The sequence below is a fragment of the Diplotaxodon limnothrissa genome, linkage group LG19 (genome assembly GCF_057381915.1).
Source record: "Diplotaxodon limnothrissa isolate DT_005_m linkage group LG19, D_limnothrissa_male_GT1.1, whole genome shotgun sequence".
Lineage (NCBI taxonomy): Eukaryota > Metazoa > Chordata > Actinopteri > Cichliformes > Cichlidae > Diplotaxodon > Diplotaxodon limnothrissa.
The window spans coordinates 7691119-7717951 of NC_140614.1; the positions used below are offsets into that span (position 1 = coordinate 7691119).

Consider the following 26833-nt stretch of genomic DNA (forward strand, 5'->3'; position numbering starts at 1 on the left):
AGCATCCGGAACAAACATGCACATTTCCTCGTCCCCATTTCTCTGTGTACAAAACTATGTTTACGTCCAAGTGAAGCAGAGCACGTGGTGACGATGTTTTAAGAGAGAAGCCTGCACCTCTAAGACAAGAAATAAGGAGAAAGTTTAACTGTACAAAATGGAATAACAAATAACACATAAGTGATGATCTTTCAAAAATGATAAATAAGTAAATAAAAAGCAACACTTAGGCTGATTATCATTTCCCCTGAGACACAACAAAAAGTCTGAAAACTGGCTGCCAGTGTAACCCGACCACTGGTGTTGATTTAGATGTGACTGCTGATAGTAGCAGCAGGGGGGATTCGGAGGTGTACATGGATACATATTCAGCCAAATGCTGCAAAACTGACAGACTTTTTGATGTGATGTGAATACATTTCTCAAGTGTGTTATCATGTTTCATTATCATCTGTCACTGTCCTGTCCTCTAGCTTTTGTTTCCTGTGACCCTCATGTTTAATATAGATTTAGTATAGGGTCTCTGCTTCTGTTTCCTCTGTTCCCAGGTCTGTCTCGTTTCCATGTCTTAGTGTGTAGTCTGGATCATTGTGAACTGTCTCATGTTTTCTGTTTTACTTTGGCGAGTCTTGTGTCCTGTTTTCAGTGTTTTGCTTTCACGTTGTCTTCTGTGAATATTTAGTGTGTTAACCTCTTTTCCTCGTTTGCATATCATCCCCTGTTCATCTTTTCCTGCATTCCTCTACCTGTGTTGCCAGTTTTCAGGTTTCCTCATTCTTTGTTTCAGGTTTCATGTTAGCTTCTCTCAGTGTAGGTTTTGTTAGTACCCCTCGCTAGTGACTGTTCCCCTCACTGCTAATAAAGGCTCGTCTTCAATTTAAACATTCTCCTGCATCTAGTTTGTCTGCGTTTGGGTCCACATCTCTTGTCTCCACACGGTTTGCCTCACAAATCGTGACATCGTCTGTTAGAGATAAATCTAACATATTAAAAGATACAGAGTCATTAAATTCTAAAGTACTGTAGCATCATGCAAAGAGCACATTTCACAATACAACACAAAATGCAAAAATGCAGAGTGGAAAGACTCTCTCCTGCAATCTGGTCACATGTGGTCACACACAGTGTGATGTTTGTTATAGTACCTGTAACATTAGAATCAGGCTTGTCCATGGCAGCCACTTTGTACATCCTTACTGACAGACTGAAAGCACTGGAATTCAACTCATCTTATCCACTGCATGACGTAATACATGTTGGAAATGAAGGGCTCATCATTACAACATTGGAGAAAAACCTCCGGGTTTCACCACCAGTATAGCTTTCTTTTAGTGTGTCCAGCACAGTGGATGTGATGGTATTCATGTCGGCTTGGGAGAGGTTTGTTTTGAGTTTGAGCAGAGCCGAAACATGTTCTTCACTGTTGGTGACAGAAAGAAGAAAAAGTTATTAAAAAAAAGAAAAAAGATGTGACCTAATGATTATGTTTATATGCTGTTTATCATTACAAAACTAGAGACTCTGAAGTAAGACTATCAGTGGAAGTACATCAAATAATAAGTCTGAGCACTTTGTCAGTTCACTGGTGTGTTGACTTGCTTACTGTTTATGAAAATGTATGAATTCCATGAGATGCAAGCAAATAACTGTTGTTTTCTGCCAAGCTTAGTTTATATGATTATATATGCACCATGAATGATATTAACAAGGATTGATGATTGATAAATGATATTAACAATGTGAATAAGAAAAATGTCAATACAAAGGTTACAAGTTTAATTCATTTCTTTAAACTTGTAGTCCAAGACTGCAGGTCTCAAATCAAACAGCTGATTTCCTGATCTGCATTATTGAACCTGTTATGTCTTTTTCAGTTTTCTGCCCCTGACACACATCCTTCCTGCAAACACTAACAGCTGTCAGTAACGCGTCACCACACCAATTTAAAGTACTGAAAAAGTGGAGGTGGAAAATGTGTCCATTTCCAATTCAGTTCAATTACATTTTATTTATACAGCACCAAATCACAACAACAAGGCTCTATGCTGTTGTAATTAAACATTTCTGTTTTAAATACATGGTAGGTGAAACTACTATTGGTGACACTGATATGTGCCTAAATTTACATGAATCTCCCAGTTTACACAATCACAGTCAGCTGATGCAGACACGCACAAACAAACTTGATTCTAACAGAGAACATAGCGTTTATTATGGCTGAACGAGCAGTACAAAAATAAAAGTGTAAAAACTATTTGAAGCTAAACAAAAGCCTAAATTGGATAAAACTAGAAAGAAAACATAAAATATCCTAAACATGAAAAAAAAAACTTAAAATGTGACAACTTGGTACGAATACATGAAAACATGAAACCCTGGAAACCTGGCATGGCATGACATGGCCAGATCACAGACGACTGGATGAGGAATGAATGAAAACACACAGATTAATGCACACAGGAGGTGATCAGGGGAAGTGCAAACACTTGGGAAACAGCTGATTAGAATGAACAAAATGACACCACAGGGGAAGTAAAACTAAACACAATGAACATGGCACACCAGACCTCTACAAAATAAAACAGGAAACATAACGCAGACGTGGCACACGCTTGACAACATGAAACACGCAGACATGAAAACACATGACAGACTAAGACACGCGGACTCAATGTGAAGAACTGATGAGGAACATTATAAATACACACATAGGAAAAAACTGGAGATGAGGCAGCCATAACCAAGCACAGAACATGATGGCCGCAGAAAAACACATGACGGATGGAAAGGGTAATGAGGGAAAACATGTAAACAAGAGGAGAAGACAGGAGACAAAGACATTACTGAAACACATGATGGGCACGGGAGACATAAACACAAGAAGCGAAGACACAAGGGGAATCTAACAGAAAATAAACTAGAACTGGGCAACCTAGGTAACCTAAAATAGATGAGCTAAAGATAACTACATGAACTTAAACATAAACCATAAACATCAAAATATATTAAAATTCAAAATGCTGGGCCAAATGACCCAGGATTGTGACATACACTAGTTTTACCAAATAACTCCCCATAAAATCATACACTTCTGTGGTGCTGATACTTTCAGACACACAGTCAGTCTTTATGCGAGTGCTATCAAGAGAAGTGATTATGTCCCCTGATTCCCTTTCTCCTTTTCCTTTAAGGTTAGAAATAAGACAAGAACGAGACAGTTTGGTTTCTGGTGCCACATTTGGAAGAAATCTCTCCTTTCACTCTAATTAACAGCATTATTGACTTCATCTACACACAGCTGCTGCTGCTTCTCTCAGGCCTGCATGTTTTATTTAGCTTTCAGTTTCTCATATTAGTTTCCATGAATGTAGCTCATCCTGCTGACAAGAAACATCTGAAACCAATTAAGATGTTTGGCTCAGTCTGCTTCTTGTTTTCCCTCAGCTCTCTCTGAAAAGTACGATTGTTTATCCTGACCTAATGTCTCACAAACCTCTTATCATGATATAGTTCTGTCCTTATTGTTTATGTTACAGTTGATGCAACAGGCCCAAAAAAGGAGAGCACATTATGTTTTGCGTGAGTTATACTCTGTATGTTTCTGTATTAAAGTAAATAATGTCTGAGTCAATTCAAAAGTTACCTGAGGTCGGGATAAGCAGATCCCAGTGAAACGATTTGCATCTGTATGGCAGGAATACCTTGGAGTTTTAGCACTTCTGCAATCTTGGTCAGGATTTCCTTTAACCAGTCTTGTTCGGATCCCTGTGAAGACAAATCAGTGACGTCAGTTTAGTCTGCAAGTTTCCCAAAACTCTAATGTGTGTAAGATATTAATTTCTGAGTTACACATTTTTAAATTTATACATTTATCTTCCCAAGATTTATAAATGTATCTTTTTTTGACAGGGGTTTATATGCAGAAAGTGGAAAAAAGTGGGAGTGAGGGGAACAGAATAATAAATAAGGACAGCACATTGTTGAACATTGTTTCTGCAGTCTAAAGTGATTACCAGACTTCTATAGAAATCATGCCTTTGACTCATAATGTGACTTACATATAGACCATTTGGTCCATCACTTTCTATAGGTCACACTTTTGTTCCTAAGGAATGAGTCCATTGGTTTTCCATTGAGTGTATTATGTCCAGCCTTGGAGGGTCACATTTTAGCCAACTCCTCTGAACAGCCTTTTCAATTTTACAAATCTTTTTAATCAAATTATTTTTAATCAAAACTTCCAAACCAAATAAATGTGAAATGCAGCTGATTCTTATTCTTATGTTTTCCAGAGCTCAGCAGAAATCTGATCACTTTTGGGTTTTATTCATGTCTCAGCTAAAGTGTGCAGTGAAGGTGAGTCTCACCATTCTGGCAAACAGCTCGTGCAGTTTCTCTGCATTTTCTTTCACAGTCTCGTAAGCCTTCTCCTGCTTTTTGGTGTTCTTTAATTTGACTTTTCCTTTCAGGAGCCTCTGGACATATTCCACTGTCACTTCCTGCTGAAGCTGACCAATCAGCTCCTGAATTTAGCCCAAGTACATAAGTAGTCAGAGCACATCATAATCCTTTTACTTAAACATTAGCAATGAAGGCAATCATGGCCATTCAATCCGAAACAAAGTTTCCTCCTTTTACCTGGTAAGAGGACTGACTGGAACCCTGAAGTTCTTGAAGCTGGTCTTCAGTGCTGTTCAGCAGCTTCTCAAACGTGTTCTTCTTCAGCCAGTCACTGGTTCCCAGTTTCTGGTAGTGTGGCTGTGTGAGGAACAAATAACCAAGTTTTTTAAACCTTTGATTAAGACATGTTAGGATTTAATCCTGAGGATTATTGATATCTGCAGTTGTAAAGAACTTACTTTGAGGATCTTGCGCACAGGAGTTAATAAATAAGTGTGGGCAGACTGTTTCATCTCAGTCAGGATCGGCAAACATTTTTTCTGCACATCCTCTGGGAACAGATCGTGCTTCTCAAAGAAGTCCCTTTAGACAGACCACACAGGACACATTAGCTCACAGTGATGTATTCTCCTTTTATGATGAAGTTAAAATCTGAATTTCCATCTAACTGGATAAGAAACATACCTGAACTGTTCGACACAGCTGAGGTTTGCCTTTATGAAAGCTTTGCTGTGCGGTTTGTTCTGCCTTATGATGTCTTCATGAAACTCTTTATACCTGCAGAAGATTAAGAACAGCTTTCACTTCTATTATCTTGTTATTACCAAACATAAAACTAAAATGTATTTTCAAATTTAAATATTTAAAAGACAGCCTTGTGAAGCCTTGTTACCTCTGCATGAAGTCTGTCAGGTTGGATGTTATTTCCTGGGCCTTGTGTCGGTCTCTTACAGTTATATGTGCTGATGTCACGATGCCGTTGATAAACTGAAGACAAATGTATTGACAAATCAGTGTCAGTTTCAAGCTCCCACTGTCATGACCCTGTGCCTTCTCGGCTGACTCTGTATGGCTACAAGTGTTTTTGTTGTGCTGCATCTCTCTCTCTCTCTCTCTCCCCTGCACTGCGCTCTACCGGGGCGGAGTCATGACGGCTCCAGCCCCTGGCTCAGACACCTGCAAGCAATCATCACTCACTTCTTAAGGCGGCTGCGGAGAGTGCTTCCTCGCTGGATTATTGTGTAACACTCGTCAGTGTCATCACCTATCTGAGCCTTTTTCTGAGTTTCTGTCGTGCCACTACTTACCTGCCTTTCCTCTCTGTGCCAGGATTCTCGCCAGCCTGAGGACCGCCGTTGGTGAGCTAAAGCCGGAGTCCGAGCTACCTGAGCTTCAGTGGATTTTGTACATAGCCCTCTTCTTCCCGTGCCTGTGCTTCCCGGAGACCCTCTTCCTGTGCCCCCTCACCTGTATATATTCGCACCTGGTGTCTGTGTGTGTAAATAAAACGTGAACTTTAGTGACGGTCTGACTCCGAGTCCCTCCTGAGCCTGACAGAATAATCCAGCCATCGCTATGGACTCAGCAGACCCAGCCGCGGCAGCGACAGCCCCCATGTCTCTGGAGGAGCTTCTGCACCGACACGAACAAATGCTAGTACGGCTCAGCGGAGACGTGGCGTCTCTAACTCAGGCCTTCGCCCAACGGATTCCACTGGCCGACGATCAGCCTCCTGCGGCTCCTCCCCAGGTAACACACGCTCCTGCCGTCACTGCAGCAGCCACAGCTACTCAGGCGGCTAGCGCGGTGGCTTCAGTTGCCTCCGCGGTTTCACTGGATAAGCTTTTACCCTCACCTGAGGCTTTTTCTGGGGAGATGGGAAAATGTGCGGGATTTTTGTTGCAGTGTTCCATGCAGTTTCAATTACTGCCTCATGTTTTTGTTTCTGACGGGGTTAAGATCGCTTACGTCACCCAGCTCCTACGTGATCGAGCCCTGGCCTGGGCGCAGGCCCAGCTACAGGCTTGCCCCGGAATGTCTTATGATGACTTCCTGTCTCGCTTCAAGTCGGTGTTTGATAAAGGCTCTAGTACGGAGGCTGCTGGCTATCGTTTGATTAATCTGAAGCAAGGTAGGCGAAGCATGGCTGACTTTTCTGTTGATTTCTGGACTCTAGCTGCACAGACCAAATGGGGACCTGAGGCCCTGAAGACCACTCTGTTAAATAATATCCGTGAAGAGCTCAAGGATGAGATAATGATGCGGGAGCTTCCTGCTTCTCTAAATGCTTTGATGTCCCTGTGTATTCAGGTGGATGATCGCCTGCGGGCGCGCCAGAGCTCACGGAGAGCTCTGGCGCGAAGCCCCTGGCTTCTCGGGAGCCCCAACCCGACGCACGGGAGGCTAGAGCTTTTGGAACTGAGGAGGAGGTACCCATGCAGCTGGGACGTTCTCGACTCACCCCTGCGGAGCGACAACGCCGGTTTTCCGCGGGTGAGTGTTTGTATTGCGGCCGCAAGGGGCATTACATCTCTGCCTGCCCGGCGCTGGCAAAAGGAGGCGCCCGCCAGTAATTGAGAGGGTACTGGTGGGCGACCTGTCCAGCAACAAGCCTCTTCCCCGTCTCTTGCTGCCTGCTAAACTCACCCTCCGGTCATTGTCCCATTCCCTCTCTGTGTTAATTGACTCTGGTGCAGAACAGAATTTCATTGATGCGTCGCTAGTCTCCAAGCTCAACATTGGCACACAGCCACTGCCTCATCCTCTCCGCGTGTCCGCCCTGTCCGGTCACCGGTTGCCTGACATAACACACGTCACCCTACCCGTCACACTCACTCTCTCCGGTAACCACGTTGAGAACGTTTGTTTCTGTGTGTTTAAGGCTCCAGTAACCCCGCTTGTACTAGGTTATCCATGGCTTTCACAACACAACCCACACATCGACTGGAGGAAAGAGCAAGTTATGGGGTGGGGTGTGGGCTGCCACATGACCTGCCTTCGGGCCGCCACGCCATCTGCTCCCTCTTCCCCCCCCGGGAAGCCTTCAAAGTCACCGGAGCTGTCTTCGGTTCCCTCCGTCTATCATGACCTCGCAGCAGTTTTTAGTAAGGATGAGGCGGGCTCGCTTCCACCACACCGGCCCTATGACTGTGCCATTGATCTTCTCCCTGGGGCGCCTCTCCCCTCTGGCCGCCTCTACAGCCTCACACAGCCCGAAAGGGAAACCATGGAGAGATACGTCAACGACTCTCTGGCTGCTGGGTTAATTCGCCCGTCATCCTCCCCCATGGGGGCAGGATTCTTCTTTGTTGCAAAAAAAGACAAGACGCTCCGGCCATGTATTGATTACCGCGGCCTCAACAAGATCACTGTAAAGAACAAGTACCCTCTTCCCCTCCTTAATTCTGCTTTCGAACTACTCCAGGGGGCCACGGTGTTCAGCAAACTAGACCTACGAAACGCTTACCACCTGGTGAGAATCCGGGAAGGAGATGAGTGGAAGACCGCTTTCAACACGCATATTGGACACTATGAGTATCTCGTCATGCCCTTTGGCTTAACCAATGCGCCCGCGGTCTTCCAGGCCCTTGTTAACGATGTTCTGAGGGATTTTATTAATCGATGTGCTTTTGTGTACCTTGATGATATTCTCATTTTCTCTAAGTCCCAGGCGGAGCACGAGAGTCACGTGAGGCAGGTCCTGCAGCGCCTCCTGGAGAACCGGTTGTTCGTGAAAGCGGAGAAATGTGAATTTCACGTTGACACGGTGGCCTTCCTTGGCTATATCATCTCTCAGGGGGATCTCAAACCGGACCCCGAGAAGGTCCGGGCCGTGGTGGACTGGCCTCAACCGCCGAACCGCCAGCAACTCCGACGGTTCCTAGGATTCGCCAACTTCCACCGACGCTTCATAAAGGACTACAGTAAGATCGCCTCACCTCTCACTGCGCTTACCTCTCCCAAAGTTCCTTTTCAGTGGGACCTCTCTGCTCAGGAGGCCTTTTCCCTACTAAAGGAGAAGTTCACTACCGCCCCCATCCTCCGTCAGCCCAACCTCAGGCAACCGTTCGTGGTGGAGGTGGATGCTTCGGACTCTGGAGTGGGAGCAGTTCTGTCTCAACGATTTGAAGGTACGCTCCATCCCTGTGCATTCTTTTCTCGTCGTCTCTCACCCACAGAACAGAACTACGGCATCGGTGATCGGGAGCTGCTAGCGGTCAAACTGGCCCTGGAGGAGTGGAGGCACTGGCTTGAGGGCGCGGAACACCCGTTCATCGTGTGGACCGACCATAAGAACCTTGAGTACATCCGGTCCGCCAAACGCCTAAATTCACGACAAGCCAGGTGGGCCCTCTTCTTCACAAGATTCAATTTCACCATCACTTACAGACCAGGGTCGCGCAACGTGAAGCCCGATGCACTCTCCCGTCAGTTTTCCAGTACGGAAGGAGACTCCGATCCAGAACCGATTCTTCCAGCTACCTGTGTTGTTGGAGCTGTCACATGGGAGATCGAAGCTCTCGTGCGCGAGGCCCAGGATACTGACCCCGACCCGGGGACGGGCCCCCCATGTCGGTTGTTTGTCCCTGCTGCTGTCCGACCTCAGGTACTCCACTGGGGCCACACTGCCCGGTTCACCTGTCATCCAGGAGCCCGCCGCACCATCACCTTCCTCCAGCGGTTTTTCTGGTGGCCCACCTTGGACAAGGACGCCAGGGAGTACGTTATGGCGTGCGCCACGTGTGCCCGGAACAAACGTCCCAACCGACCACCCGCCGGGCTTCTTCAACCACTCCCCACGCCAGGACGGCCATGGTCTCACATAGCGCTGGACTTCGTTACGGGGCTCCCACCGTCATCCGATAACACCACCATCCTCACTATTGTTGACCGTTTTTCTAAGTCGGCTCATTTCATCGCCCTCCCCAAGCTCCCTACAGCCCTGGAGACCGCCCAGCTGCTCACCACCCACGTCTTCCGGCTTCATGGCATTCCGATGGACATCGTTTCCGACCGGGGACCCCAATTTACCTCTCGGGTTTGGAAGGAGTTCTGCATGCAGATCGGCGCCGCGGTCAGTCTCTCTTCGGGCTTCCACCCTCAGAGCAATGGACAGGCCGAGCGTACCAACCAAGAGCTCGAAGCGGCACTCCGCTGTGTCGTCTCTCTCAACCAGGCCACTTGGAGCGAGCAGCTCCCCTGGATTGAGTACGCCCACAACTGCCTGACCTCTTCAGCCACTGGACTGTCGCCGTTCGAAGCCTCATTGGGCTACCAACCACCCCTGTTCCCGGCCGTGGAGGGTGAGCATGCCGTCCCATCAGTACAACATCATTTCCGCAGGTGCCGCCGGGCCTGGCGGTCCACCCGAGCCGCTCTGCTGCGGACGGCGGAGCGCAATAAAGAGATCGCTGACCGCCACCGGATCCCTGCGCCTGCCTATACAGTTGGGCAACAGGTATGGCTCTCCTCACGCTTTGTTCCCCTTCGTGCAGAGTCGAAGAAACTTTCCCCGGCTTTCATCGGTCCGTTCGAGATTGAGGCCCTGGTCAATCCGGTATCCGTCCGTCTGAAGCTGCCTCGCAATATGCGTATCCATAATGTTTTCCATGTCTCCCAGGTCAAGCCCGTGCTCTCCAGCCCGTTGTGCCCTCCTTCCGGGCCCCCTCCGCCCGCCCGGCTCGTGGATGGGCAGGAAGTGTTTAACATCACCCGCATTATGGACTCTCGGCGGCGGGGGCGGGGCGTCCAGTACCTGGTGGACTGGGAGGGCTACGGGCCAGAGGAACGTTCCTGGGTGCCCCGGTCGGCGGTTCTGGCTCCTGGTCTGCTCCGCGAGTTTCACCGGCGGCATCCGGGTAAGCCGGGTGGGTCGCCGAGGGGCTCCCGTTGAGGGGGGGGTACTGTCATGACCCTGTGCCTTCTCGGCTGACTCTGTATGGCTACAAGTGTTTTTGTTGTGCTGCATCTCTCTCTCTCCCCTGCACTGCGCTCTACCGGGGCGGAGTCATGACGGCTCCAGCCCCTGGCTCGGACACCTGCAAGCAATCATCACTCACTTCTTAAGGCGGCTGCTGAGAGTGCTTCCTCGCTGGATTATTGTGTAACACTCGTCAGTGTCATCACCTATCTGAGCCTTTTTCTGAGTTTCTGTCGTGCCACTACTTACCTGCCTTTCCTCTCTGTGCCAGGATTCTCGCCAGCCTGAGGACCGCCGTTGGTGAGCTAAAGCCGGAGTCCGAGCTACCTGAGCTTCAGTGGATTTTGTACATAGCCCTCTTCTTCCCGTGCCTGTGCTTCCCGGAGACCCTCTTCCTGTGCCCCCTCACCTGTATATATTCGCACCTGGTGTCTGTGTGTGTAAATAAAACGTGAACTTTAGTGACGGTCTGACTCCGAGTCCCTCCTGAGCCTGACACCCAAAGCATAATTTTCAGATCCAGTTAAGCACCAGGAACCAAACCCAGTGCTTTACAATGTTAGTGACAAACCCAAGTGATTAAACTACAGAATCATGGGAGGGTTTGAAACTGTGACTCTGATCTGACAGTAAATGAGTTTCTATAAATGACTGTCTTTTCCTTGTTTGTTAGTCTTTTTCTCAAAGTTTCTCAAAGTCTTTTTCAGTTTGGTTAATATGTGCATCAGGCTGAAAATATTTGTCAGCACTACTTTGGAAAGTTCTAAAGTGGATAACAGAGTAAATGTCATTTTGCACATTTTGTTCTCCTATGATCAAAACAAGGTTCTGTCAATATTTCACCACAACATTTTTTTATTGCACAGTTCTGACATAGCAAAGTTTTCAAAGCTTCTCATCATGGTCAACAATTAGAAGTCAACCAATCCAAAACCAGAGATGGCTAGTAACGCGTTACAAGTAACGTGTTACTGTAATCCGATTACTTTTTTCAAGTAACAAGTAAAGTAAGGGTTTACTATTGCAAAAAAGGTAATTTGATTACTGTTACTTTCCCATAAGCACGCTGCGTTACTGCGTTACTTAAACCATGATTTTTTTGCGAGAGTGTCTCATGACAATGATGTAAGCGAGTGCGACGTTCGTGGCAACAGCTGCGTGCAGATCAACAATGGATAATATAAGGAGGGTGGGAGAGAGTATGAGCGTGCAGCGTTTAAAGCGTGGAAGTACTGACCTTACTTTGAGTTTGATTCCGTAAAAAGTGACAAAAACATTAGTGTCCACTGTTCACTGCGTGGGAAGAAAACTTCTTTTTACAGCGAAAAAAACCCCTAAACATACGAGCAAGCACCGACAGTACGCTGCCATGGGAATGTGGAACTCCCAAATCCTTCCACTGACCGCTACGACACACCTGCACCAGGGCAAACCTCCACCTGCCCCACTCCTGCTATACAGGTGAAAATAGAGCAACAGGACCGCTGAGTCTTTGATTATTTTTTTTTTTCTGCTGTGTTTTATGTGCATTTATTTGAAAGACTGAGTGTAAACACAAAAACCTATTTTATTTTATGTGCTGGAATGTGCAGAAAATAGGTTTAAATGTTAAACTAATTTCTTCCAGTCAGAGAATGTTGCATATAAATTAATTGTTTGCTTGATGCATAAAGTTAAAAGATTAATACTGATAAAACTAATTTCAAAAAGACACTTTTCCATTTGATTACATTTTGTACAGTATGATGGATTATGCAGAAAAAATAGAATTGGGCTGAAAGATCTATCGCTTTATCACCTATTCAGGTTGTAAATCATTTTTTTAAAGTAACTAAGTAACTGATTACTTTTGAAAATAAGTAATCAGTAAAGTAACGGGATTACTTTTGGGGGGAAGTAATTACTAATTAGTTACTGATTACTTTTGTCAAGTAACTTGACCAACACTGTCCAAGACTCACTGTAAGGACCCTTAAAGCAGGCCAACACTTTATATTAATACATTTTTATAAAAGCATAAATTTCAGCCTCTTTTATATCAAGTTGTTGCAGCAAATCTACCTGGATGACATCATAGGCCACAGGACTGACGTAGCAACCATCATCTCTTGTCGGCTCCTTTCCTTGATCCCACTCTTTCTTTGCTTCATCCATCACTCGGTCAATATAAATCATCAGGTCGCTCTAAACACACAACAACACACAGCTGTCACTTTTAAACCGCTTTCATGTGTAAAGATTTAATTACTGACAGTAATAATTACATCTAGAGTTGGCACGATACCACTTTTTTATGTCCGATGTCATAAATTTGGATCTGATAAAGTGTATTTTATCATTGATAAAACTGTCTTTTTAATATCTTATACGTTCATACTCAAGTTTTACAAAACAAAACACTAAAGTTATTCTATCATACTTGTATGCAAAAAATACACTGCACCCAAAATATTTTGCAGTTCAGCAATACTAATCTTTTTATTTAAACTTTTAGCAGAACTTTAAATCTAAGTATTTAAATTAATATTCAAAAAGTAATTTAAAATGTAATTTTATGCACATTTCAAAAACTCTTTGGTTCTGAAATAAAAGTAGTGCAACATCAGCACAAAATAATGTTTATATTCAACAACAACAAAAAACAGGTTGTATAATGGACCCTTTTATGCTTAAAGCTGAACATAAATAGACATCCAGAGTGGAAAGCAGTGCAAACAGATGCAAACACGGCTTCATCACACACATCTTTTATCAAGATGGATGTCAGTGTAAGCTGTTTGTGTCACATTTAACCTGAGACTGAATTTTGTGTAATTTCTATACAAAACTTAAAACACATATGAAAAAAAGTGTTTTCTTAATTTTTTTTTGAACCACGAAACTGTTTCGCTTGCAACACTGCTGTTTGATGAAATGCTGGTTTGGAAGCACATAGTGAGGCTCCCGATGCTTCAAATGTTTTCAGTGTGAAGTAACTCCAGACCACTGACAGGTCTCGCACATAACTTCCGTTCTAACCAGTGACGCATACTGCTCCAACGTGCTAAAGTACTAAGCTGTGTTACGCCATGTTCCAAGTTTTGTGAGGTGCTTTTGTGATAGTTAATAGATCGGATTACACTTTTTATTTCTCAATATCCGATCCAGTAATTTAGGTCAGGATCGGACCGATACTGATACTGTATATCGGATCGGTCCATTCCTAATTACATCTACAATATTATGTATAAGAAAAATATCCGTTAAAACCAACAACTCTTTGATGCTGCATTTACACATCTCACTTTAAGCCCTGCAATGACCATACTGATTAACTGGATACACGCCTCAGATACACTGTGTTACCTGTTGTTTGCTGAGGTACTGCTCCTCCAGAGGTTTCAGTAACTCGTCAGGAAGCAGGTTTCCCAGCGCTTCAGTATTGATATTACTGGCCAGCTCAGGTTTTTCAAGGATTCTGGTACACAGAGCAGATAACACATGAGTTTCTATAAACACCCCAAGTTGTGTTTAGTCTATAAAAATGGCATTTTATTTAGCACATTAAGAAAACAAGAAATTAGCCGTTACATTTGTATTATTATTCACTATCTGTAATTGCTCAGGTATTTATTCTTCTAAAAACAATGAAGGACCTCACACTGACAGACATCCTCATGTTTAGGCACAGAAAGATGCTGCTTCAAACAATAATTGAACTGGTGGCTTACCCTGGATAAAACTCCTTCACCCATCGCAGGAGGAAGCTGCAGTCCTTGTCATCCAGAACAAAGTCTGCAATCTTTTTGAGTCTTGCACTGAAATTTTGATGGTACTCTCTTGCATAAAAGTTACAGATGTCCATCTCTGGTGGGTAGCAGTTCTTCACAACCTCCACCACCTGCTGCAGGTCCTCCTTCAGCTGCCTGCCCATGGAGTGGATGTCTGCCTCTATAGATGACTGGTTCACCTGATCACCAATGGGGCTTGATGGATTATCCATACGCCCATTTACTAATTTTTGAAGCACTTCATCATGGTGTTTCTTCCACTCGCTGGGCCTCCAGGTTGGTGGAGTTTGAGAATTTTGTCTCCACAGCTGGTCCTGCTCTTCCTCAAGGTTGATGGCTTTCACCGCAGATGTCAAAGCAGACACCTCTTCCTCAGTGCTGAGAGAAAGACTCTGCTGTAGAATCTGCCATACATGCTGTTCAAGGGCTTTATGGTCTGCAGCAAGCTTTTCTACTGCTTCCTTGTTGGCCTCAGCCTCAGCTGTCTCCCAAAACAGATGTTTCTCCCTGTCTATCAGTTGCTGAGTGGCCTCACAAAAGGCTTGCATTTCAAGGTATTCCTCAAACGTAGATTTCACTGGTGGACAAAAAGAAAGACAAATCTTTGAATTTCTTTTAGATTAGTACTATTTTATAGTTCAATCACCCAGGCTCTCTGGGGTTCTCTTGGTATTTAACACTAAACATCTAAATAAATCTTCCTAAACAGTGAAATGAATGCTGCACATGTACTATATACACATAATTAAATATCATGAAAATAATTGTAATTCAACTTATGCAAAGGATAGTAACATGGGATTCAACAAATAAAAAAATATTTGTACTTCCCACCTTCCATTGAGGAGCGCCTATCCTCGTGTCCTTTCCGTCTAAAAGAAAACTCTCTCTTAACAGTATTATTGGGATCTGAAAGAAAAAAGCACACAGTTTAATGAAGTTTGAATAACAGACTGCAGACATGATTTCAATGTTTTGTTTTTTCCCACGTTCCACAGACAAGCATCAACAGTGCTTTCTGTTGTAAACTCAATGCAAAAAAATTGTTATTTTTTTGCCCACTATTGTCATTGTAGCTGTGGCAGGCATGAAGGAGGTGGACCCAAGTGCAGAACTCAAACATGAAGGATGAACTAAAAGTTAATATTTTGTTGTTCCACAATTGTACTGTGGAAATTTGGACCTCTGACTTTTATAACTATTTGAATACATGTCCAATGTTCCCGAATACATTTCTTTTTTTTTTTTAGAAAAGTTTCTCTTGAAATTTATTGCTCAACATTTAAAATCTTGCTAAACAGTGAAATGAATGCTGCACATGTACTATATGCACATAATTAAAAATAATAAAAATAATTATAATGAAACTTTTGTCAAGTATATTAAAATGAGGTTCAGCAAATAAAAAATATTTGTACTTCCCACCTTTTTCCTCGATCGAGGGGGGTTTATCCTCGTCCTTTTTCCATCTAAAGTAAAAAGATTCTTTCATTCTCTTAACAGTATTATCAAAAGTGGACGTAGTGGGATCTGAAACAGAAAAGCACACAGTTTAATGTAGTTTCAATAACAGACTGCAGGCATCATTTCTGTTTTTGATGGTGTCCAAAGTGTCACACATAATTGAATACAAGCATTTAATAATATGGCCAATTTCACATGTGCTTTTATTGTAAAGAAACCATTTTTCCTGTGTCAGTGCTGTTACAGTCCCGGGTGTTACCCTGTGTTTTGTGTTTAATTTATATTTCTTGATTATTGGTTATTCATGGTTTTGTTCTCTTGATGTTATTTGTTGTTCTGGCTTCTAGTTTAAGTCAGTGCCTGCCACACAGCACGTCATGACAACTGAATTGCTACTGTGACTGAATATTTATATTTATTTACTCTATAGAGGACATGGTTAAGATATCAATTACATCCTGGAAATATTCTATAACTGCAAAAATTTGCCATTTTGCATACTTTAAATATGCTCTTAACGCCTGGATTATTGCCCAGGTTAAAAAAATGTTATTTGAAGGCATCAGATCAGGATTCAGGAAACAGACACGAGCAGATACTTCAGAATTCATATGAATCAGCGTATGTCCTCATCTGCACCTCTCATATGAGAAGCCTCAAGCACCCAAGCCTCAGTCCTTGGACCAGTTTTCTTTAGGCCATCTAACTAATTGTTTTAATGGACTTTCTTACCACTGCTATGTAGATTACACAGTTTTACTTTTATGTCAAGCCCAACAACCTTAACAGCCTTTCCTGCCGCAGTGACAGCTTCTCTGCCATTACTAATTGGATGCAGTCAAATTTACTTCATCTCAATTGCAGTAAAACTGAGGTCCTAGTACTTGGCCCAGGCAGTTTCTGTAAGGAGATGAGTCAGTACATCGGCCCCTTCACTAATGACTTCTAAAACTAAAAACCTTGCTATAATTTTTGACCAACACCTGAATTTTGAAACTCATATCTCAAAGTTCACCCAAACTTGGTTCCTTCACCTCAATATATTGCAAAATTCTGTTACTAACACAATGACAGGGCGTTATACAGCAAAGCTTCTGAAACCTGATCCCTGCAGCCGACCTTTCCGCCCCGTTTAAGGGGATCTTGTAACTGTCCCTCGCTCTGACTTTAAAACCAAAGATAATTGTGCTTTTGAGGTTGTTGCGCCCAAACTGTAGAATAATCTTCTTCACTCAATCAGGTCTGCTGACTCTGTTTGTTTTTTTAATGACTCCTGAAAACTCAATTTTATAGATTAGGGTTACCTTAATCTTTTTCCTTTTAAATCCGGCCATAGTATATGGCCAAACATAATCAATGATCCTACAAACTGGCAATGTAGAGATTGCACTACATCTTCACTGTCCACTTGTCTAAGCAAGGGCTCCCTGGAGCATTTGCAGACTGTCCAAAATGCTGCAGCAAGGCTTCTGACCAAAACATCTAAATACTCTCATGTGACACCGTTGCTAATGCAGCTCAATTGGCTCCCTGTTGAATTCAGAGTCCATTTTAAATTTCTGGTTCTGCCCTTTAAAGTTCTTCATCGAAAAGCACCAGCCATCACTGAACTTTTACAGACCTATGTCCTTAGGAGGTCCCTGAGATCATATGATCAGGGCCTACTTGTTATTCAGCATACAAGGCTGAAAACCAAGGGAGACAGAGTTTTTGCGACTGTGGAACTCTCTTCCTCGGAGTTTAAGATCTGTGGACTCAGTGGTCTCTTTTAAAAAACAACTAAAAACACATCTTTTTAGAATTGCATTTTGTTAACTTTTGTCTGTTTCTGTTTTATACTTTGTCATCTCTTTGTGAAGCACTTTGTGATCTTTTTATCTAGAAAGGTGCTATATAAATAAAAATGTATTTATTTATTATTAATAGTGCAGCACACAATGACAAAACGACCTGGCTAGCATGCATACAGTCCTAAACTCAGCATCTCTGGAATAAATATAAGGAATCAGGCCTTGTCACTCAACATCAGATCTGGGCCTCGAAAATGCACTTGTTCAAATGCAACAAATGCAGTTTGGAGCCAGATGCAACAATCTGATGGAAACCCTACAACATGAGGTGGAGGCTTTTCCAGCAGCAAATTAGTGCCAATGGTTTCATTTGGCACGAGAAATGATCTAGTATTAAAGTTTAGAAGTTTCACCTGTGTTTGATCGTGTTAGAGGTCTGGATTTGTGAGGAGGAACATCTAACTCATCATCCTCTTTTTTCTGGTTGTTGTTCGGAGAGGTGGATGCAGAGCCAGCATTCAGACCTGACAGAGAGGGAAGAAGAGCACATTAGTAAAACAGCTAAACTGACTCTTTAGTTTCAAAAACACATTTGTCTTTGTGGTGTCACAGCGATTCAAAACCAACTATCTGAAGTTTATTTTCCTTTACGTGGGCGTTTGTGTGTCCATGGCTTTGACATTGCTTTGTATTATGCAAACTGAAGAATGCAAAGTTTAAGTCATGTTGGAAACAGAACAGGCTGGTGCAGCACAGAGCCAGCACCTAAAAGTGAAACTGATCGGCAGAATCTTGAAAAACAGGCTGACCTCATTTCTGATCAGATGATGCTTTAGAGTTAATCACATGACTTGTGGTAAATTACCTAATATGTACAACTGAAATGTATAACTGTATCTTTGATAGAGGCTGAAAAGCTTTGCATCGGAAATTAAACACTGGGTAAAATTCTGCTGTAGTGTGTTTATGTTCCAGTATGATGTGTCTTAAATGGAGTTGTTTTGATTTGGTGCTTTTCCTGTATGACATTATCAGTCCCCCATCACTGTGGAGGAATTTTGCCCCAGTCTTCTTCACAATGATGCTCTCTACAGGTCCTGCCACAGGATTCAATTCAGATTGACTTTTTCTGGGACAATTCAAGTCATTGATTTTTGTTTTCTTTCACTATTCTGTTGTAGATTTGCTGCAGTGCATGAGTTCATTGTCCTGTTGCATAGCGTACTTTTGGCAGAGAGATCGTCTCACATACAGAGGAGTTCATGTGTCCTGTGGCTGGCAAACAAGCGCAAGCCCTCACCTCAAAGAACAGCAGAGGACAGACCATTAAAGTGGCTCCTTCCACCCTCTTGCACAGGCTGAAAAGTCTTATTGTAACACAAATTTTGATATGCTCTACTGCAAAAAGAATTGGACAATGTTTTATGGTTTATGCTGTGTTTTTATTCTACAGGCTACACAAAAATCAGGGAAAACCCAGAGGAAAGCTTCTCTGCTTTCCTTCATTTAGCAAACAAACATAACAGACATATTCTGACAAGTTTTATAAGTCTTTTTGTGTTTTGTTTGATGTTTTTACCTCTGCTGAGGATATTATTAGGATTTTATGTGTGTCTGAAACTTTGTAGGTCTAGTGTGCATTTTTTTTCTTACTGCCAGTGTTTGTACTGACAATATAGAGTTATACAGGTATAAAGAGCATCTTAGGGAGACAGGGGTGCACAAATCTGCAAAAACATGGAACAATTTCACTACAATGTTCCTCAATGTGAAGTTGTAAAGACTTTGAATATCTCATCATCTACACTACATCATCAAAAGCTTTAAAGAATCTGGAAAAATCTTTTACCGTGAGGCACCAGGCCAAAACTAATAGATCCCTGTGATTATCGGGCCATTGGGGAGCACTGCATTATAAACAGGTGTGATTCTGTCACAGTCACACTGTACGACATCAGGAACACTTCCTGAAAACACTGTTTGTGAACACAGTTCACCGTGACGTCCTGAAATGCAAGTTAAAGCTCTGTGGCACAAAGAAGAAGCCAAATGTGAACATGATCGTCATTTAAAATAAACTGGGACACGATGTAAAACTGTTGGTTGGTCAGATGAAACATGGACGCTCAGACCTCTAGACTAAACAAGAGAAAGACCATCTAGCTTGCCATCAGTGCTTATATTTGACAGCAGATTTTATGAAGACCCCAACGGTACTCACTGGGTGACGGAGGTTGTGGTGAAGCCGCAGAGTCTGAGTTCTTTGCGGGTGCATGTAATTTGAATTTCTTGCCACCAAGTGACGGATTCTTCCATGTTGGACGCCGGAAGCTTGTAAGCTTCGCAAACATGCCGTTCTTCTTGCTGGGGTTCTCAGTGGACTTGTCCATCATGTGTGACATTTTATTTCATTATCTACCCAACTGTGAGAAAGAATACAAAATAAATGTTTAAAGACAAATTATGTTAAACTTAAAGTAACCAGTCTGTTTTGAAAATGTAAGGAGGAGAACAGGAGCACAAATGTTCATGTTAAAATGTAGGCACTAAAAGTAAAAAGTAATAAATACTCAAATAAAGTAATGAAGTATTTGTATTTCATTACCTCCTATCCCTCGATTTTAATAATAATTATAGTAATTTGTGAGAAAGTGTCTTGATGAATAAAATCCTGTACATTCACACCTACTTTATCCCCAACAGCACATTTATAGCACTTTATATAGAACAAGTTTATTCACAAACCAATTCACTGTGGCTTTCATCAGGATCATCATAAAACTATATTAGAGCTAACATTTTATATAGATAGATTACAGTAGAAAAACACAGAACAATCTGTTGTTTGTAATTTGGCAGCATTTTCTCTCATCTCTTCGGTCCTTGACTTTGAAATACTGATCGTTTTCAAGGTCTGGGAAAACTTCCATTTGTCCAGATTTCTAAATATTTCAAAGACATGCTGCAAACCATGATAAAATATACCCTGTTTTCAGCTAATAGCTCTTTGGGAATTACCTTGTTGGTACAAAACTGCTAGTTTATCGGTCGTGTAGTAATACTAAATATATATATATATATATATATATATATATATATATATATATATATATATATATATATATATATATATATTTTAAGTCTAAATCCGTGGAAACAAACTACAAAAATAATTTAATAGCTAAAGAGTTTAATCCGTGTATAGCTAGTTAAGAGAGTAAAGAGAAAAAAAAGGTGTGCTTACCTCCGGACACAGGTAATAGAAAATCCTGCAGTTTCTTCTCGCCTCACCTACTTTCGTTTTCTAGTTCAGGTCTGGCCAGTGGGGGGAGGGAGCGAGGGATTAATGAGCAGGCGCAAAAGACAGCCTGTCACTTTCCCATAAACGGCACGACTTCCAGCCATCCTATCGAAACTGGTATGGGAATTCGGGCTCTTTTTGGAGAACCGGATCTTTTAGCTCGACTCACTAAAAAAGAGCCGGTTCTCCGACTCCCAACCGAATCTTCAGGTTGTTTTGCTGCTTTAATTAATTTATAATATTAACAACAATATAAAATTATGCACAAACAGAATTACTAATGTAAAAAAAAAAACCGTGGTTTTATTTATATATGCTTATATATACGTATTTAAGGGGGTCCCTAGAGACAAAACACATACAAACTCCAAAACACATTTCTAGCATTAACTGAACTTCCAAAACAGAGCTACCTTGATCACTTAAATTACACAATTGAAAGAAAGCGCATATATATATATATATATATATATATATATATATATATTTACAAGTAATTTTTTTTTTTTTTAAATCTTCATTTACCTGTTACTATCACACACCAAATCCGGTCATTGGTACTTCCTGTTTAGCCACTAGGTAACAAAAGCTAAAAAAAAAAAAAAAAAAAAAAAAAAAAAAACCAACTCATTTCATTTCAACTCTTAACTATTTAAATTTTCAGCTTTTTCCTTTTAAACAAATTTAAAGTGAAACATCACAAAACACTGCAAACCAGAACACAATAAATTATAAATTAAAATATGCAAAAAAAAGAAAAAAAAAAAGAAGAAGATGCACATTCTCTGTCATATAGGCCTGGGATGATTTTATGGGAGTGTTTTCCTGCTTGGAATTACATACATAGGATTCCCTGCATGAATAAACTTTCTGAATCCTTTATCATCCGCAAATGAAAATAGTTGTGGGTGATTACTTTACGTTTCTAATGTGACGATGTTGTCTCTTGTTGTTGTCCCTGGCTCTCTTTCTGGCTTTTTCCCTCCAGCTCTGTTCCTGTACTACTGCCAGTGTAACTATCGCCCCTCCCCCCCTCTGCTCAGTGCAAGCACAAGGCTCACGAGCGGAGTGAAGTGGAAAAAAGTGCGACAGAGAGGGTGAGAGAAAGAAAAAAAACCTGCGACTCCCAACAAGGAATCGGGTCGCGTCGTTCACTCCAAAGATCCGTTTCGGTAGCGACCTACACATTATTGCTGGGATCGGAACCAGAGCTCCCTGCAGGCTTGTTTCGTTTTCGCCGCATCGTTTCATGGTCAAATGTGTACTTTACGGCTGATGAAGCAATCTCTCATATTGTACAGACAAGGACATCAATGAAGTAGAGCCTTACAGCATTCAGAACTCTTTACCATTTATCATCAAGCACGTAGGGAAATGCGTGCCGTGTGCTGCGACCACTTTGTATACTGAGCTTTATTTACTTAGAAGACTAACATGGCGCAGCATTATTTCTGCTGCGTAACCCTTGTCAGTGTTGCAGTGGGTGCTGAAGAATGAAATACAACAATAGATGTCAAAAATAGTAGAATCTCTTGAAACCAGTGTGTTGTATTTCTGAGACTTTTTCTTCTTTGCTGTTTTCTTACAGATGTAAAGAAGGGAAAATGTGCAATATATCACAACAGGTGAAAATAGAGTAAATACCTGGTCACCGCTGATATACATGCAGATAAATGTGCTCAAGTAATAATGAAATGAAATCCAGCGTGATCTCAGGCCACTAGAGGGCAATGCGTGCTATATTTGTTTCAGGCCAAAAACTATTCATTGAGTCTTCGTGCCTACATTTTTATGGTATATGAGAATGGAGCAAAAGTTCTGTGTTGTTTGCAAAACTGAGAAAAACTCATAAATATCTTCAAATGCAAAGCACCATTATCAGATGAAATGTCACTATTTAATCAAGGATTCCATGTGAAACAATGTTCTAATATTTCAGTATTATTTAACACTTGGTTTCTGTTTTTTCAGCATTATACATACATACTAATACAGTGATATTATAATAGGAAAGGCTGAGGTAGACATGTAATTATCCAGGGTCATTAATGCCCCTGTATATGTAATTATTTTCATAACACACTTTCAATCCTGTACTGGTAGTTTAAATGTTACCTTTCTCCATAGTGAGCATTACCAGTTACTTCCTTAATTTTGTTGATGGTGCTGCGCTGTTTGCAGATTTCCATGGACCTGCTTATCTCAGGAGCAGCTCTGAAACACAAAGGCTGCTATTGAGCACAGACATCAGATTAGTGTTGCATAATAAACAGAAAGCTGTGGCGTGACGGATGTGTGTTTGCGAGTCCAGCTATCCACGAGCGTTACAGGTTAAATTCTAATGAAGAGCTCTAAAAGTCTCATCTTACACTGAGGAAATCTGATAATTTGGTCGTATTTGTTGTATCGTGGCGAACAAATGTTAAAAATTCTCTACTTTGATTACTCTAGTATCATTTCATTTAAATGTAAGCCTGACCCAGTTTGTGTTTAGTCAATTAATTTGCATGTTGTTACCACAGAAACAACTTGCAAATGATAGGTAGATGTCTCTAAATGTGGCATAAGGCTCCAAAAGTCTCCTCTAGTGCCTAAATATAGATTATAAATGTGTTATGTGCTATTATATATAGACAATGCTTATTCTCTGTTTGACTCTGTATGAACCTGCATTTTACAATGATTTAATGAAGTAAAATAAAATAAATTACGTGTCATTATGATGTATGACGATAGTTTTGTTCAATCCAATTTAAAAAGTTTTTTTCAGTTTAGAATAACTGCATTATTCAGTAGGTCCATAATTTATTCATTCTTATTTGTTCTTGTCATTTTGCTTCTGTATTCTGTATACCACCAGTGGATTTTAAATAAAACAATCAAGAAGCAAGGGGTTTTAGGAAAAGTATTGCATTGACTGTTAAGAATTACACCCATTTTTATACACAGTCCCCAATTTTCAGAGGCTTAAAAGTAATGGGATAGTTGCACTTCCACAGCAAGGTAAAGTTTGTTCCCAAAGTACTCCATGACAAATTAAGCAGATAAAACGTTTGCTTAATTTATGAGAAACTAAACAGATTCTACTGCATGTTATGTGCATGTGGGAGCACAGATTGGGATGTTTGTTATTAGCCTAGTATTACCATTGAACATTTCGCACATATAAAAGAAAACAGGAACCCGTGTCGAATGACTTCACACTGATAATCAGGTTATCTGTCTCTGCCTAAGGTTAAGCCTGAAACTAAGAATTCATTTGCATCTGTGGACAGCAGCAAACAGCACAGTGTTTGTTTTTATTATAGAGTAAAACTGCAGGATACATGTTTAGTTGTAAATTTATTTCAGTGTCAAAAAAATAAAACAGGGAACAAACGCCTGAGACATTTAAGTCACTCAGAATCAAGCAGACCCTCGATTACTCATGGATGTGCAAACATTAACAGTGTCATAAATCATTCATCTCTCTGCTTTCACCAGCAGCAGTGTATGTGATGTCTGAGGTACAGAGACCTGCACCAATGCCTCGCAGCTGTTCCGACTTTAAGCACAGCAGTGCTGCTGCTGCTCAATTAGGAGCTATACATTATGTGCCGCTCAGGACACGACTACTGCAACGACTACTTTGTTGCATTAAATATTAACTCTCACAAATGTATGAATGTGGTTTTTTTTATTATTATTCTATTACAAATGAAATTGTAAATATTCATTCACAGCTTTAGTGTATTTTTTTAACAGATTCTAGGTTTGAGTAAATGATTTGTGCGAGCTGATAGCGTTTGTGTGATATTAGGTGTCTGAATGTCTATCATAGTTAAACCACATGACTCATATAACCTGTTAATGCAGTATTTCAGGATCTGAGTACTTCCTCCAAAACTGTGGCGCTAAAGAGATTATGGGAAAGCTGAGGGAGTGCTGTTACTGTGTCTTCTTTTCTGTTCTTTTCTCTCCTCCTTTGTTTTTACATTTTTAATGAGAAGAAAAGGATATTCTGCAGAATAAACAGCTGTCAAGCCTAACATCTGGTAAATTACACAATGGGTTACCCAAGATGCAGTTTAAGTGTAGACTCAGCTTTAATTCTGGGGTCAAGGAAAATAAATTGCATTGAAAAAACAAACAAAAGATCAGGTTTAATGGGCAACTCGACAAAATGCTTTTTCATTAACAGATTTGTGTGTTCTTTCATTATTCTTCCTAAATGACACAGATTAAAGGTTTGGAGTTGATTCCAAGTGTAGTATTTGCAGCTGGAAGCAGCTGAAATATACAGATTGTTATGGTGTTGTGCTCTTTTTGAGCTTCTTTGTGTTTCTTTGGACTAACCTTTTGCTTGCATCTCCTCACTGTCCTTGTCTTTTCCTACCTCTGGTTTCTCTTTGTGGTTTGTCAGTTCTAGTGACTTTCTTTTGATTGTAGTAACTGCATTTCCTTTTTCATGCTTTGCTGTTTTATTTCGTGTCATTGTCCTGCGGATTATTTCCACTTGAGTCTCATTTTATCATGGCTCAGTGATGTGATCAAAAAGTTAAAACAGGACTTGCAGAACTCTCATTAAGCAGCATTTTACTTTTGCATCTGCAGTTTGCTGGATCCCCCCCAGTGTGTCCAAACAGGGGTCCTTAAACTGGATGTGCACAGTGGCATTTTGGTGTGCACCATGAATGTTCTCCCTCAGTTGCTCCAGGAAACTACACTGGAAATATGTTGCAGCACTGAGGGATGATCTCACTGTGCACAATGCTGTAAATATTGAAAAAAAAAAATGATGAGCATGCTACTGAGCTCACTACAACCCTGGTGCACTTCCTTCAGGAATGAAAAGTACTAATGCTTAGATGTAAATCTGTTAAAAACTGTACAGGTGTAGCTGAAAAACCAGTTCTCATCACACAAAAGTCATTTCAAAGTTTCAAAATTAGTAAATATTTACTTACTGGGCATGTTTGGAGCTGTGGTGTAATTACAGTGGTGAGCAAGGACTTAAACAGCAGCCATACAGGAATGAACTTAGAAATGACTAAGAGGAAGGAGGTTCAGCTAAAATCAAGGGAAGGTCTTTCATAATAGACTTTTTGTCTTTGTCAGATCGCCTGTGTGCATTTTGCCCTCGATCCTAGTCTGCTTTTTGTATATTTATTTGTTCCTTCGTTGAATTTAGCTCATCAGTTTTGTGAACAGAGCTCCTCTTCTTGTTTCTGCGTTTGGGTCCTTTTGAGTCACACTTAACAAATGTTGACATTATTGCAAATAAAATCATATTTAATCATCATCAGCTGTCTGAATTTTGGAAGATTGTTTTATGATATTTTACTGCAGCTGTTTCAGTGCTTCACCGGTCTGACATCAGGTGACTGATTCAGACACCTTAAAGTCTCCCACTTATTTGCCTTTAAAGAAAAAAAAACTCCTAGTTTGTGTTACAGTCCATCTGTAGCTAAGTCACTGTCACATCCATTTAACTGCTTTTGACTTACTCTGGCCAGAAATTAAAGCTCTTCTTTCACATCGACAGTAAACATAAGTGACCTAGCCATCAGAAATCATGCATCACCTGATCCAGTGTTTACAGAGGGAGTAGCATGTTTCAACAAAATCCTTCATGATCGTCATATCTGTTTGTCTTTCCCCATCATTCTGTTACAGGATGATTTAAGTTTCCTCAACATTTTCCTCTCTTAATACCCTGCAAATAATAACTTCAGGTCTTGATCTGGCAACAAAAGTTGTCGGTGAATTCCAGCAGATGCCTGTCACAACGGTTTTTCAACAATGCCCTGCAGACATTTTTACTTCCACTCCAGGCAGACGTCTTTAGAAGCACAGAAGCAGATTCCCGTCTATATTTTGTTGATCAGTCTTTTGGTGTGTGCTATCTACCCTTTTTTTTCTTTGCTGGTATGACACTTACCAACATTCTCCTTGTCAGTGGGGTGACAAACCCGATGTGGCCTTTGCTTTCTCCCTCAGGTTTACATTCACCAGATGTAGTGGCCGATGGTCTGTTGTCACTTCTTTTTCTTGCTTCAGGATGTTGGTCTCAGGTGTTCAGGACTGTTTTTGGTGCATAATGACGGCCTGGTGTGAATCTGATGCAATAAAAACAGACACCATCACATGAATATCTAATTTACAGATTTGGTTGTCAGTTTATTAGGTTGTCACAAAGCCAGTGACA

The 26833-nt window shown here is 41.5% G+C and overlaps 1 protein-coding gene across 2 annotated transcripts; it reads right to left on the reverse strand.

Moving 5' to 3' along the window:
• Positions 1 to 859: 859 nt before the first annotated feature.
• Positions 860 to 19777, reverse strand: LOC146611636 (tumor necrosis factor alpha-induced protein 2-like). 2 transcript variants are annotated; one of them, XM_085342394.1, is made up of 14 exons: positions 19567 to 19777; positions 17759 to 17869; positions 15517 to 15621; positions 14926 to 15000; positions 14032 to 14668; positions 13667 to 13778; positions 12383 to 12505; positions 5294 to 5388; positions 5086 to 5178; positions 4860 to 4983; positions 4639 to 4758; positions 4368 to 4523; positions 3644 to 3765; positions 860 to 1420 (listed from the first exon to the last, which is right to left on the reverse strand). In XM_085342394.1, the coding sequence occupies exons 1-14, from the start codon at positions 19745 to 19747 to the stop codon at positions 1231 to 1233; spliced, it is 2244 nt and encodes a 747-aa protein (XP_085198520.1). In that variant the 5' UTR covers positions 19748 to 19777; the 3' UTR covers positions 860 to 1230. The 2 variants fall into 2 exon arrangements, with proteins under 2 accessions (XP_085198520.1, XP_085198521.1); XM_085342395.1 differs by lacking the exon at positions 14926 to 15000.
• Between the last annotated feature and the right edge of the window lie 7056 nt (positions 19778 to 26833).

Bases quoted from the DNA above. Each gene is read 5' to 3' on its own strand.
- LOC146611636 (XM_085342394.1), bottom strand. From the start codon at position 19,747: ATGTCACACATGATGGACAAGTCCACTGAGAACCCCAGCAAGAAGAAC. The intron at 15,622-17,758 runs GTGAAACTTCTA...TTTCTGTTTCAG, and splicing joins TCTAACACGATCAAACACAG to ATCCCACTACGTCCACTTTT. The intron at 15,001-15,516 runs GTGGGAAGTACA...TTTTTCTTTCAG, and splicing joins CCCCTCGATCGAGGAAAAAG to ATCCCAATAATACTGTTAAG.